The sequence below is a fragment of the Diospyros lotus genome, chromosome 11 (genome assembly GCF_014633365.1).
Source record: "Diospyros lotus cultivar Yz01 chromosome 11, ASM1463336v1, whole genome shotgun sequence".
NCBI lineage: Eukaryota > Viridiplantae > Streptophyta > Magnoliopsida > Ericales > Ebenaceae > Diospyros > Diospyros lotus.
Window position 1 is genome coordinate 19,547,255 of NC_068348.1, and position 15,953 is coordinate 19,563,207.

The window sequence follows — 15,953 nt, forward strand, 5'->3', positions numbered from 1 at the left end:
CTACAGCTGCTCCTCTTGTTCCGGACCTGTCAGTTCCTGATTTGTCCAATTCTTCTTCTTCCTCTTCTCACGTTCCTACTGCTCCTCCACCAAGACAGTCTTTGACTCTTCCAACTCATCCTATGATTACTCGTGCAAAAGCTCGTCAACTTTCTCTTTCTTCTCCTTATGCTTTGGTGAGTTCTTTAGAACCTAACTCTGTTCAAGAAGCTCTCCAAGACCCTAACTGGACTAAAGCCATGAAGGAGGAATATTCAGCCTTAATTCGAAATAATACTTGGGAACTTGTTCCATTCTCTTCTGATATGAACTTGATAGGCTGTAAGTAGGTTTTCCGTGCAAAATATAATCCTGATGGTTCTCTTCTAAAGCATAAAGCTCGTCTTGTTGCCAAGGGTTTTCTTCAAACACCTGGCATTGATTTTGCTGAAACTTTCAGCCCTGTTATTAAGGCGCCAACCATCAGAGTTTTATTTTCTCTAGCTGTTACATATGGATGGGATATCCAGCAGGTTGATGTCAATAATGCATTCTTAAATGGTGATCTTGATGAGGCTGTTTTCATGTCTCAGCCAGAAGGTTTTCTTGATCAGTCCTGCCCTTCTCATGTTTGTAGATTGAAGAAGTCTCTTTACGGCCTTAAACAGGCTCCTCGTGCATGGTATACTAAGCTTCGAACAGCTCTACAAAGTTGGGGTTTTCTTCGAGCTATCTCTGATGCATCGCTCTTTATTAAGAGAACTTCTGAATTTGTTTTGTTTGTCCTTGTTTATGTTGATGATATCTTAGTAATTGGATCCAGCTCCACTGCCTTGCATGATTTTATTCATGATCTTGACAACCATTTTGCGTTAAAAATGCTTGGTTCGGTGAATTACTTTCTTGGGTTTGAAGCTTATCGGGATTCTACAGGCCTCTATCTAACTCAATCCAAATATACTCTTGATTTACTGACTAAGGCTGCTATGGCTGATTGCAAGCCTTGTGATGTTCCTCTTAGTTCAGCTACTGTGTTTACAGATGAAGGTGATCTGTTTTCTAATCCCTCTCTATATCGGACAGTTGTAGGTTCTCTTCAATATCTTACCTACACTAGACCGGATGTTGCCTTTGTTGTCAACAAACTCAGTCAGTTTTTAAGCTGTCCTAAGGATCAGCATTGGCAAGCTTGTAAGCGGTTACTTCGGTATCTCAAAGGAACCATTGGCTTAGGTCTGGTCTTCACTCCATCCTCTTGTGATTTACCTCTAAGTGTTTACACGGATGCTGACTATGCAGGCTATAAACTCACCAGACGATCTACTAGTGGTTGGTGTGCTTTTCTTGGCAATAATCTGATTGTTTGGGGTTCTAAAAAGCAAACTGTTGTTGCTCGGTCAGTTGGAGAGGCGGAATATAGGGCAGTGGCTCAAGGAGTCACTGAAGTCTTGTGGTTAAAGTCCCTCTTCCAAGAACTTGGGTTTTCCTGCTCTCAGCCTCCTATTCTTTGGTGTGATAACTTGGCTGCCAAATCTATCTCTGAAAATCCTGTTTTTCACTCTAGAACTAAGCACATTGAGATTGATGTGCATTTTGTTCGGGAAAAAGTTGAATGTGGTGCTGTTGAAATTCGTTATGTTCCCACCATGTATCAACTTGCTGATATCTTTACTAAAGGGTTACCTAAGGATCGGTTTCAGTTTTTATGTCATAAACTTGGTCTTCGAGTGACCCCCTGTGTATTGCTGTTTGCCCATTGCGACAGACAAAGGCAAGCTCAAGGCCGCTCAAGGCAGGTCTCAATTGACAGGGAGTGTTGGAGCGATTAAGGCAGCTAATGGCAGGACTGAGACAGCTCCAGGCAAGTCTCAATTGAAGGGGAGTGTTGGAGAGAATGAGACATCTCGGTTGTAGTCTCATTCTTGTGTTGCTGGTTGTGTGTTCTGCTGTGTTGTATCTTGGATGGTTGTATTATTTAGTTGTAGTTCTGTTTGTAGCAGAATATTTGTTAGTTGCGTTTGTTATGTTTGTTTAGCTTTGCTGTTAAGGCTATATATATGTGTTAGCCTCTCGGTTGTTACAAAGAGATTTAATTTCTCATTAATCAAATATTTTGGACGAGGTACTTTTTGTCAGATCTTCCAGTTTTCATTCAATTTCATTTTGTTTCAGGACTGAGGGCTTGGCTTAGAAAAGCCAATGGTCTTCCATCTTGCATCAACACCGTGCCTATCCCGACTCCACAAGCATCCGTCTCTAGCTCGAAGGGCTTGTTGAAGTCCGGCAGTCCTAGTGTGGGTACCCTGCTTATTGCTAACTTCAGCCCTTTGAAAGCAGAATCTGCCTCCGGCCCCCACTGAAAGTTTCCCTTCTTTAACAGATTTGTAAGTGGCTTGCTCATGACCCCATATCCTTTAACAAACCTGCGGTAGTAACCAGTCAGCCCCGAAAATCCCCTAAGAGCTCTTATTGTAGTGGGTTTTGGCCAGCTGAGCATGGCCTCCACCTTGCTGGGATTGGTGCTGATTCCTTCTTCTAAAATTAAGTGTCCCAAGTATTCCACTTGGTTTTGGCCAAATGCACATTTAGATTTTTTGATAAATAGCTGGTTTCTTCTAAGGACCTCAAGAGTGGTTCTTAGGTGGATGAGGTGTTGGTCCAAGGTGGGGCTGTATACAAGGATGTCATCAAAGAATACAAAGATGAACTTCCTTAAATAGGGTTCAAATATCTGGTTCATTAGAGATTGGAAAGTGGCTGGGGCGTTGGTGAGCCCAAAGGGCATCACCAAGAACTCAAAATGACCATGGTGTGTTCGGAAGGCCGTTTTGTGGATGTCCTTGGGCTTCATCCTTATTTGGTGATAGCCCGAGCGCAAATCTAGCTTGGAAAAGAACTTGGCTTGGTGTAGTTCATCCATAAGGTCTTTAACAAGGGGTATGGGAAACTTGTCTTTGATGGTTAGAGAGTTGAGTTGGCGATAATCTACACAAAAACGCTAAGTGCCATCTTTTTTCTTAACCAATAGGACGGGGGAAGCAAATGGGCTTTGGCTTGGTCTAATGAAGGATTGGCTCAACATCTCTTTTACCATCCTTTCGATTTCAGTTTTTTGGATGGGGGCATAACGGTATGACCTGACATTGATTGGCTCTACATTCGGTTTTAGGTTAATGGCATGGTCCGAAGTTCGGTTAGGAGGAAGGGTCTTTGGTTCCACAAAGAGGTCCTTAAAGTCTGCCAGCAATTCATCAATAAAGGGTAATGCGCATACCTGATCGACACCTTTACGCTGGTGGCTGACAGTGAGTTGTAGCTCCCCCTGCCCTCTCCCATTAGGATTCTCTTCCACTTCCACAATGGAGAACAGCTGTGTGAACTGACTCCATTTGCTCTTGAGGACCCTTTGCAGCCTCTTACTCGTGATCATCTTGCAGGTCGCAACTTCTTGCCCACTGGTAAGCGTCATCCTCTTCCCTTCTTTTTCAAATGAGACTTCCATTCGGTTGAAATCAAAGCTTATGGGACTCACTCTCTTCATCCAATCCACTCCTAACACCACATCACACCCTCCTAACTGCAACAATCTAAGGTTTGCCTCAAATTCTTCTTCCTGCATTTCCCATATGAAACCCAGGCAGGCCGAATTGCTCAACACCCGGTTTCCATTAGCAACAACCACACTCAAGGGCGGTGTCCCAGTGAGTTGGCACTTTAGCTTCCTAGCAGTGCTATTGTCAAGGAAACTATGGGTGCTCCCACTGTCAATCAGAATTGACAAGCTGCCTTCCTTCACCTTCCTTTCAACCTTAATTATCTTGTTGTTGGTGATCCCCTTGAGGGCATGGAGGGATATTTCTCCATCATTCTCCCCTCTAATTTCTCTGAAATCTTCTACTTCTTCTACTTCTTCCGCATCTAGTTCACCATCCTTATCTCCTTCCAGCAGTAATAGTTGGCGTTTGCATTGGTGGCCAGGATAGTACCTATCCCCGCACCTGTAACAAGCGCCAGGAAGCTTCTTAGTCTCCTCCATCCGTCCCCCTTGATACGGACCACCTACATTTCTCCCTCCTATATTTCCTTTAGCTGAATCTTTGTAAGTCCCTTTACTGCTCACCCCTTGCTGCCAATTTCCACCGGTTATCACTTTCTGTTGCTGTCTCTGCTTTTTCATAAGGGCTTTAACCACTAGCTCCTGCAGCTTGGCACTCTCCGCTGCTTGTTCCACCGTCCGAGGCCTTATCATTTTCACCATCAGTCGCAAATCCTCATTAAGGCCGCTAAGGAAGCTAGAAACAAAATAAGCTTCTGATAGGTGGGGGTCATTGTTACTCATCAATGACCTCAGCTCCTCAAAGCGCCTCAAGTAAGACCCAACATTTCCCGCTTGTCTTAACTTATTGAATTCCTCTATAGTGTCCGACATGGTCCTCTCCCCGAACCTTTCACATAGCTTTTCTGAAAACTCCCTCTAGGTGTAATTCTCCCTCGTTCGGGTCCATCCTTGGAACCATGCATCCACTGTATCATCAAAGTAAGCCGCATCCAGGGCCACCCTTCTTTCTGCTGGTATATTATACCATTCGAACATCCATTCACACTTCCTAATCCATCACCTAGGATTAGTTCCTTCAAATGCCGGTATCTCCATTCTAGGCATTGGAAATCCTGGTTGGGGTGGAGTAAATATGTCCTCTCTTCCTCTCATTGTTTCAGTTTCGATCTCATCGTCCTGCTCAACCTCTGAGGTCTCATTGCCTCGGTTCATCCTTTCATTATGTAAAATAGGTTCTGTTCCAGTTCTGGGAGGGAAGTCAGGGGCTATTCTTACCTGGTTTTGCTGGGTGAACATCATCATGAATCCCTGAAGCTGATTTCCCATCTCCTCTCTCATCTGGTTGAGATCTTCCCTCATTTGATTCAAACCATTTTCGAGCCTGCGCTCCAGTCCTCCAATAGCCTCGTAGTTCTTCTCAAAACCCAGTTCCAAACGATCCACACGATGTTGGAACTCCCCCACGGTCGAGGTGACTTGCTGGAGTTGTGACTCCATATTCTTCATGCGAGTGCCTTCGGTCGTTACTCCACGTTGTTCTCTGCTGCCGGAATCGATTCTCTGATACCAAATGTCACAGTTGCGCTGTGACCGCTCTCAACTTTTGTTCTGGTGTGAATTAGAATTCGCTAGAAAATTGTAAGAGAAGAGAAAGGTTTAGAGAAGAAGAAAAAAGAAAGAGAGAAGGAATAGTTGGGAGGTAGAGAGAATGCATAGAGTAGGAATCTGGAATTGGTTAATTGATACTCGATACCAACTTATAGGAGCCGTTTGGGCTTATATAGCTGTCCTAGGGTGCTGTCACAGCAGATTGCAGCCCTCATAACCAACTATTTTGTCTTATCCCAAACACCTTTACAGCTGGACATTCTCTCTAACTAACTAACAGTTGGAACAAAAGAGAATTATTATGGAATAATAAAGAAACATAGCAGGTAAATAAATCCGCAGCAAAATTTGGCCTTGGTTCTGTGGCATACTCCTCCAAATGTGAACAAAGTATTTTACATTTCATTCCATTCCAATATTTCCCATTCCACTCATTTTCATTCCATTATTAACTCTTTCCCAAACAAACAACAACAATAACAACATACCAAGCTTTTATCCCATTATGTGGGATCTGCTACATGAATTTTAACTTTCCTTTCATTTTTATTTGTTAAATTGTTAATCACTATTTCTTTTAAAAGTTTAAGTTGGTAGATAGAGGGTTAACTTTATCTTTTTGTTGAAATGGAAAGGAGACAAATCCCTTGATTAGTGGGGATTGGCTCCAATCCCTTGATTGTGGGGAAGGAGACAAATCCCTTGATTGTGGGGATTGGCTCCAATCCCTTGATTGATGGCTTAATTTTTTGAGTGATTAATTATAGTTTAGAATTACAATACCCTAATTTATTGTATCCTTACTCTATTAGAAGAGAGGAGTCATGTTATTCATTTATGGTGAAATAGAAATCATTCTTCTCGTAGCTTATATGGTATCAGAGCAGGGAAGTCACCCTTACACCATCAAACCCTAGGCAGCCCTTAGGTTGTCAAACTCTAGGCACGTCGGCAACCACTGTTCAACCTCAGGCAGCCCTTACATTGTCAAACCCTAGGCATGACGGCCACCAACCTTTCAACTTTAGACTTACCGTAGATAGTGGTTTAGCCACGGCGACTTGTAGATCCAACAACGACGACGGCTAAACTCGGGTGGCATGTGCGACAGATAGCCTTTACAACCCTGACCCTTCACCTTCTTATTCTTTGGTGCTCAACAACAACAAATTGCTATTAGTCTCTACTGCGACTGTCGTCAATGACCGTCTTCCTTAGATCCGGTCGTCGGTCTTTAGATCCGGCCATCGTTCCTCAAATTCAGCCATCGCCTGTCGTTATGTTGCACCACCCAACACCGGCCGACATCAATCTCAATTGTTGTCATTGCTTCGGTCCGACGTCGTTGGCCGTCGGATCCTCACTTGCTAACACACCTAGATCTGGTCTCCGTAGATACCCAGATTTGGTTGTTCAATTGGTGTTGTCCTTACTACTACTTTAGCCACCATGTATGACGTTGCATCTACTATCACTCTAGTCTAGCAACCACAAACAAGACCCTCCACTTACAGGGAAAAAAAAAAAAAAGACACTTCAGAAAAGAGCAGCTCGATCAAATCTTGAAACTGCTACAATTTAATCCGTTATCTGGTACACCTAATTGTTCTTTGGCCCATTCAGGTAGAACTCCTTTAGCCTTGTCAAGTTCCTTAAAATTTGCTCCATGGATCATTGATTCAGGGGCATCTGATCATATGACCAGCTTGTCCAATCTATTCGATTCATATACCCCTTTGTTCAGGTAGTGAAAAAGTAAGAATAGAAGACGACAATTTTTCTTCTATTGCTAGCAAAGGCCTCATTAAAATATCTGAAAGTATTGATTTTCAATCAGTACTTCATGTTCCTAAACTTGTAATCTTTTGTCTGTTAGTAAACTCTCAAAAGATTCTAATTGCCGCATTACCTTCTTTGATTCTTATTGCCTATTTCAGGACCACAACTCGGAGAAGACAATTGACAGTGTTAAAGAGATAGACGGACTTTACTAATTCAATGAGGATTTCTTCAATAATAAAAAAGCTTATGGATTGAGTGGTAATAGTTCAATTTCTGTTTTTGATCCAATAATGCAATGGCATCTCAGGCTAAGCCATCATACTTTTCCTTATTAAGACACTTATTTCCTAAATTGTTTAAATGAGTGGGTTGTTCTAAATTTCAATGTGAAAGCTACCATTTGTCTAAAGATCATCGTGTTAAATTTGTTTCCAAACCTTACAGTTCTTCAAAACTATTTTATTTGATTTATAGTGATGTTTGAGAACCTTCAAAGGTAACCACTTTATCTAGCAAAAGATGGTTTATAACTTTTATCGATGATCATACTAGACTATGTTGGGTTTACTCGTTTACTAAGAAATCCGAAGTGACCAGTTTTCAAAGATTTCTTTTACATGATCAAAGCCTAATACTTCAATGAATGAAACAAAGATTTCTTCAATGAAACAAAAATTTACTTGAGGTAAATTTACTTGACATGATCAAAGATTTCTTCGGTCTGATAATGAAACAAAAATACTTCAATGAATGTTTAGGGGACTTTTTGAAAGAAAAAAGTATTTTACATCAATTAACATGTCGTGAAACTCATCAACATAATGGCATAGCTGAATGAAAAAATAGACATTTACTTGAGGTAACTAGGGTTATTATGTTTTCTATGAATGTCCCAAAATACATTGTCAGATTACAAGTTTGACAAGAGAGTTCTTGAGGAATTGAGAACAAGAATTGAGAGAGAATGGAAGATATTTGGGAGGGAGAGAGAGATTAGAATGGGGAGAGAGATTTAGAGAGAGAATTGGAGGGAAACTAATTTCCAATTTCATTCAACATATGCAGCTTGGCACAGATGAACATTGTTTATATTTATCTGAGCTGAGTTTAGGTGCCAAAAACAGTTGCCTCAACTTGCCCACTTGCGCACACTTGTGCTTATAGCCTTCTAACAGCATGTTGGAACATTCCTCCAGCCATGCCAAATAAAGTCTAAGTATTATAAGCTACAATATAAGCAAGAGTAGCCTAATTATGACGACTATTCAGCTAGCTACCGTAATGGGGAGATGCTGTTTTAACTGCGTACTATCTAATCACTAGAATGCTCGCTCGAGTCTTAAACTTTGAGACACCTTTGAATTCACTAAAAAGGACTTTTCCTATATGCTGGTTGTACTCTGAGCTACCTTTAAAAATTTTTGGATGCACTTGCTTTGTTTATATTCCACAAATGTTTTGATCCAAATTGGATCCAACGGCTGGAAAATGTGTTTTTGTTGGTTATGCTCCAAATAAAAAAAGGCACAAGTGCTTTAATCATTTGACAAAGAAAACTCACATAAGCATGGATGTGTTTTTCATGGAGAATCAACCCTACTTTATCAAAAATCATCTTTAGGGAGAGAATAATAATGTAGAAGAAGATAATTTTTTGAAAATTTCTAAATCTCTTCCAAACATGTTTGATATGATTGACACTCCACTCCACTTTGATCAACGATTCAAGGAAACTGGTGCTCAAAATAATAAAGAACGGGATGCGTCTAGTTCACAGGTGCCAAGCATAATGGAGTCGGAACCAGGGGGAGAATTACTACAAATGGATCAAAGCAATCTGGGACCTGACCTTTAGTTTTATACTAGAAGAAAATCTCAGAGAAATGCTATTAATCTGAATGTTCCTCTAGTAATTGAACAGTTGGCATTCTCGAATGATGGTCCTCCTTCCAGTTTGGGTAACTCTAAACTTACTCCTTCAAATTCTCCCTCATTTGATTTGTCTGATCTTGATGTTCCCATTGCTACTAGAAAAGGAGTAAGATCTTGTACTAAACATCCTATTGCCAAATACCTGTCATATTAGAAACTATCTAATAACCATAAGGCTTTTCTTTCAAATATTTCTAACTTACATGTGATAGGACACTAATAATTGAAGCAACTACAAGCTGAAAATTAACAAAATGAAAAGAAAAGAAAAGAAAGTGGACTTTCGAGAGATCCACGCTCTCCCTCTATATTCACTAGAAAATTCCCCCCTTCTATTCTATTTGCTTCTCTATTTAAAGGAATTTGTTGCCTTCACATGCCTCTCCCTCTTTGCTCTTCCCATTCTACCCCTTAACTGAATTTGTTGGCTGCACATGCACCACTTGCCTTCTCCCATTTCAATATCCCTATTATGCCCTTATTTCTTAGGTCTTGGGTAGGGAAATGTTACGGGCTGCCTATCAATACTCCCCCCACGAAACTCACATTGTCCTCAAGGTGAAGAACAAGGAACTGTTGTAGGGTTCACAGGTGGTCTAGGACCAACTTGGGCTTGGAGTATGTGAATCTTCTCTTCAAATCGTTGGGCTGTCTCCATGATTTGCGTTAGACCCGATGGCTGTAACACCCTAACCTCAGCCCTAATTTCTAGCTTCAACCCATTAACAAAGAAGCCTTCCAGTATGGCCTCTGAAGCTTCGTCCACCAGAGCCACCAAAGTCTCAAAGATGTGGCGGTATTCCCGCACGGATTCATCTTGCCTGAGGGCCACGAGCCTCTCCTCCAATGATCCCTCTTGCGAAGACCGGAATCGTCTACGTAGATGGATCTTCAACTCTTCCCAGCTCCTGACTCTATGTCGCCTTTGTTCCCACTGAAACTAGGCGAGTGCAAGCCCATCGAAACAGAGAGCTGCTGTGTCCATCTTCTCAGCCTCCGTCAACCCATTCACCGAGAAGCATCTCTCGGCCCTGAAAACCCACCCATCAGGGTCGCCCCCTTCGAAGATCGGCATCTCTAGTCACCGACTTCTACCATCTTGCCTCCTGAAAGCTTCGTGCTCCGTTCTGACCTCATGGCTACGATCGCCTTGTGCTGGCGATCCTCCTAGAGCCAAGGATGAGTCCGCCTGTATGTCCTCCTCACCCCGTTTCCCTTTTCGTCCCCTCTCTTGCTCTCCCCACTTCTTCGCCAGCAGGTTAAATTGCTCCAGCACTATTGCTAAACTCTTCTCTATTCCTTGCATCCTTTGGAACTCGTTCTTTAGCGAGTCCATTCCCGCTTGCAGACCATCCGTCCTCCCTTCTATTTGCTGCTGGTAAGTTTCCAACCTCCGCTCTAGCTCGCCCACCCTCTCTGATACAAAGCCCCCCCATGGATCATGCTCTGATACCAAATTGATAGAACACTGATAATCGAAGCAACTACAAGCTGAAAATTAACAAAATGAAAAGAAAAGAAAAGAAAGTGAACTTTCGAGAGGTCCACGCTCTCCCTCTATATTCACCAAAAAATTCCCCCCTTCTATTCTATTTGCTTCTCTATTTAAAGGAATTTGTTGCCCTCACATGCCTCTTCCCATTCTACCCCTTAACTGAATTTGTTGGCTGCACATGCACCACTTGCCTTCTCCCATTTCAATATCCCTATTATGCCCTTATTTCTTAGGTCTTGGGTAGGGAAATGTTATGGGCTGCCTATCAACATGTTCCAAAAACTATTTAGGATGCCTTAGGTGATCCGGATTAGAAGTTAGCAGTAAAGGAGGAGATGAATGCTCTTGAAAAGAACGGAACTTGGGAGATTGTGGAGCTACCAAAAGACAAGAGAACTGTAGATTGTAAATGGGTATTCACTGTAAAATGTAAGGCAAATGGGAGCATAGAGAGGTACAAGGCAAGACTTATTGCTAAGGGGTTCACCCAAACTTACGGTATTAACTATCAAGAGATCTTTGCTCCGGTTGCAAAGATAAACTCAATTCGAGTACTTCTTTCTCTAGCAGTGAATTCTAATTGGCCTCTACACCAACTTGATGTAAATAATGCCTTTCTGAATGGAAATTTGGAGGAAGAAGTGTTCATGGATCTTCCACTTGGATTTGAGAAGAATCTTAGTGCCAACAAGGTGTGCAGATTGAAAAAATCCTTATATGGTTTGAAACAGTCACCAAGACACAGTTTGAAAGGTTTGGAAAGGCGGTGAAAAGCTATGGTTACATTTAGAGTCAAGTTGACCACACAATGTTCTTCAAGCACTCTAGAGATGGTAAAACGACTATTCTAATTGTATATATGGATGATATAATAATGACTGGTGATGATAATGCAGAAATTGGAGAGCTTAAAAGAAAGCTAGCTCATGAATTCGAGATCAAGGATTTGGGGGGCCTAAAGTACTTCCTTGGGATGGAATTTGCAAGATCAAAAGAGGGAATTTTCGTCAACATAAGTATGTTTTGGATTTGCTTATTAGGGATGCTTGGATGTAAGATAGCTGACACTCCCATAGAACCCAACTTGAAGCTTCATCCTGTCGAAGTCAAAGATGTGGTAAATAGAGAGAAATACCAAAGGCTTGTGGGTAGACTCATCTATTTATCTCACACCCGACCTGATATAGCTTTTGCAGCGAGTGTTGTAAGTCAATTTATGCATTCGCCGAGTTCAGAGCATTTTGAAGTTGCCTACAGGATCTTAAGGTACCTAAAGGGAACACTTGGAAAAGGATTGCTCTTTAAAAAATGAGGACACCTACACATAGAGGCTTATATCAATGCAGATTGGGCAGGCAACATTACAGATAGAAGATCTACTTCGGGCTATTGCACCTTCGTGGGAGGTAATCTTGTCACTTGGAGGAGCAAGAAACAGAATGTAGTAGCCAGAAGTAGTGCTGAAGTCGAATTCCGTTTAGTAGCCCACGGGATTTGTGAGGTTATGTGGATAAAAAGATCACTAGAGGACTTGAAGGTTCCTATTTCCTTATCGGCAAAGGTTACTGTGACAATAAAGCTGCAATCTCCATTGCTCACAATCCAGTTCTCCATGACAAAACGAAATATGTAGAGGTGGATAAGCATTTTATCAAGGAGAAACTTGACAATGGGGTAATTTGTATGCCTTATATTCCAACAGTTGATCAAGTTGCTGATGTCCTCACAAAGGGGTTACATAAGAACAGTTTGAAAATCTAGTGAGCAAGCTTGCCATGGAAGATATCTTCAAGCCAGCTTGAGGGGGAGTACTGAAATGGAAAGGAGACAAATCCCTTGATTAGTGGGATTGGCTCCAATCCCTTGATTGTGGGGAAGGAGACAAATCTCTTGATTAGTGGGGAATGGCTCCAATCCCTTGATTGATGGCCTAAAGTTTTGAGTGATTAATTATAGTTTAGAATTAAAATATTCTAATTTGTTGTATCCTCCCTCTATAAGAAGAGAGGAGTCATGTTATTCATTTATGGTGAAATAGAAATCATTCTTCTCTTAGCTTATACTTTTATATTATTATTTTACACTCAACACTCCTCTCATGTGTGGCTAGATTTCATGGCATAACTAGTCCAAACATGTGCAATTATTTAAATATTAGGTTAGCGGTACGGTTTGAACTTAAGACTTTTGTCAGCTTTAATACCATGTTGAATTGTTAACCAACATTTTATCTAAAAGTTTAAGTAGGATACTGTTGGCTGTGAAGCTCCAAACGGTGTCGTTGCACTTAGCTGGTTGGAAGGCCACGTGCAGCAACCGCACGCTGCCATTTGGCAGCTGCTGGATGGCTGCACGTGGCAACCATCGGCTGCCTTCAGCTGGCGCTTGATCTCGCCCTTTCCTTTGCCCGATCATCTCCTGCTCGTCTGCCATTTTCTGTTGGGAATAATCAATCGTGCTTGCACGACTGAATCCCAGCCTTTCATCCTCACTTTATGATCGTTCATCCGGGCCCTTCGTCATTGCTTTTAATCCCGCCCCTCGGGATGTGAGCCGATACAGGAACTTTGAGACGAGATTGACAAAAAGAAATTGTGAAAGAGAAAGAAGGAGAAAGGGCAAGAGCCTTCGTCTTCGGGGTTGGGGTTCTGGTTTGGTTTCTCTGTTCTTCATTCCCTGTAAATCTTGTATAGCTTGATTTCATTTTATATGGTTCGATAGGGTTGCCTCTAATTTGTATTAAGTGATTATTTGGCATTTTTGTTTTCTCGAACTATTGTTTGTATCGAGGGTTTTGTGAGGGCTTATGTGGGTGTAATCTGGGCTTTCATCTCATAGTGCAGTGAGCTCTTCTCTCTCGAGCTCAACGTGGATGTAGCCTTGATTTGAGGTGAACCACGGTAAATCTCTCGTGTCTCGGTTTCTGTTTTTCGTTTCTGTTTATTGTGTTGTGTTTATTTTTCGTGCTTCCAGTTTTGTTCTCCTTTCATTAGTGTTTGAAATACAAAGAAAAACCCTAAGGTTTTCTCTTGGGTTTACAACAGATACCTTTATATTTTATATTATTATTTTCACTCTCAACACACCTCTCATGTGTAGCCAAACTTTACTGTATAATTGGTCCAAACACGTGCAACTATTTAAATTTTACATTAGCATTGAGGTTTGAACTCATATGCAATTGTTCAACATGTCCCCTCATGTTAAACAGTTAACTGTCATTTCATCTAAAAGTTTAAGTTGGTAAATAGAGGGTTAGCTGTATTTTTTATATTATTATTTTACTCCAACACTATCTATAGCCTTATATTCGTAAGGCCCATATAATTATATAAAATCGAGGTGTCTCTTACCAAGTTTTCCTTGGTCTTCCTTTATCTCTTTTGTTAAATACTTGTTTCATTCCATCTACTCTCTTCACAGGAGTCCCTATTGGTCCTTTTTCTCACATAATGAAACTATGTTAATAGTGTCTTACACATCTTATCTTCCATAGGAGCCATTTCAATCATATCATGAATAACCTTTTTTTTAATGTTTCTTATATGACAACACATCCACCTTAGCATCTGCATCTCCATAACACTCATATTTTGCTCATATTGGTGATTTATTTCCAACATTTTATGCCATATAATGAGGTTGGTCTTATAATTTTTTTTTCAACTGTAATAAAATCTTACCATCACATAAAATGCCAAATGCATTTTTTCATTTTAACCATCATGCCTTAATTCTATGGGTAACATCTCCATTCTTTTGGACTAATTTGATAGATCCAAAATATCTGAACTAATCTTTTCTTGGTATGACTTGATCTTCTAGTTTTACCATAACATTATCCACACTTACATTTTTACTATACTTACATTTTGTATATTCAGTTTTTACTTTACTTAATTTAAAACCTTTAGATTCTAAACTGTTCCTCCATCTTGAGCTTAGTATCCACGCCTTATTTTGTCTTATCCACCATCGCAATATCATCTACAAATAACAAGCACCATGACACATCTGCTTGAATATGTTTAGTGAGTTTATTCATTACTAGGACAAATAGGTAAGGACTTAATGCAGATCCTTGATGTAAACCCATTGTAATTGGAAAAATCCCATTATCTCCTCTGCATGTTCTAACATATGTTTTTTCTCGCAATACATGTCTTTAATAACTTATATGTAGGCGCACTCTACCAAATAATGCCTAGGGAAAATGGTTGCACATAATGTGAGGATTTGGTTGTAAATCTTAATAATTTGATGTTAGACGTGAGAGGAACTATATCAAGGACACTGACACATAGGAATTGATATAAAACTTTTTGTATATAATGTAAACATATTGACCGGGATACTTAGTCGTCTCGACCAGCTGAAACTTTTCAAGGGTTGAACTGGAAAATCGGGGTTGATTCTTGAGATTAACTGGAATATCAGGGGCTGTTTTTGAAGTAGATTTCCATAATTGTTTTCCAGTCCAGCAACTGTATGGTAGAAAATGGGAATTCGATGTTATTTCTGTGGTTAATATTTGGGTTGATTTGTAGGTCTGTTTTGTTTCAGTTGCATAAAACATGAAGTGAAATTGGAGAAATTTGTCATGATGAAAATGACTGTAATTGGATTGTTTGTTGCAGATTGTTGAGAATATGTTTTATTGATATATCTACTATACAAGTATTCTGCACCAGACAGTAGATATTGGGTGCATAAAAGTGTCATTTGACACATGCTGTCCTTATTCGTTTGATTAATTGGTGAGCTGAATTAACTGCGCAGGTGCCCATATCAGTCATGCAAGAGTTGCTGTGCAAAGGCTCAAAATCCATGTCACATACATGGTATGCTAACAATGGGTGCTGAGGTTTGCAGTGACTAATGCATTAGTCTGCTTATATTTGAATAGTTGCATGTGTGTATTTTTCATGGATATCTGCACCTATATTACTTGGAAATGCAGATTGTTTAGGTTATGTGAAATAAGAATGGAACATAGTATGCATTTGTATTGAACTGTGGCATGATAGGCGCGTATATAGATTGCTATTAGGGTGTGTTTGATAGCATTTAGTTGGAAAAGAAAACATTTTCCAACTTGCATGGAAAACAAAAATCACCTCCCCCTAGATGGAATTTTCCATGGAAAAGAGGCCAAATGATGCTTTAATGGTTATGTCATGGAATTCAATTCGAAAAATGTAGTGTGTCAAACAACAAAGATGGAATCTAATTCCTTGGATGGGACATTTTCCATGGAATTTCCATACTATCAAACATACCCTAGAAATTTAGAATTTGAGGTACTCTTACCTTTTCTTCAACTTAATCATTTAAAGCATATTTCTATGGATATGGTGGCCAGCTTTTGTCTTGAAGCTACTAAGAGGTTATTTGTATGCTTAGGTATATGTTATAGGGATATAACTATAACTTCTAAATATATTATTTTGTATAAATACTAACAGAGGCAATGCTAGTTGGTTGTCCAGCATTCTCCTGTTAGACGAAAAATTTACATGGTATGAGGGTATTTGATCCATCAAAACTATTTGTTATTGGTTCTGTACACGGTTGTTACATATAGTACGCAGGCCTCCA

General features: G+C 40.4%; 1 protein-coding gene across 1 annotated transcript in view; it reads left to right on the forward strand.

Moving 5' to 3' along the window:
- Positions 1 to 15,953, forward strand: part of LOC127813229 (uncharacterized) — a 50,683-nt gene that overhangs the window by 11,021 nt on the left and 23,709 nt on the right. The window contains exon 2 of the mRNA XM_052354094.1: positions 15,135 to 15,196. Within this exon, the coding sequence (XP_052210054.1) occupies positions 15,135 to 15,196 (62 nt within the window). The remainder of the gene's footprint in view (positions 1 to 15,134; positions 15,197 to 15,953) is intronic.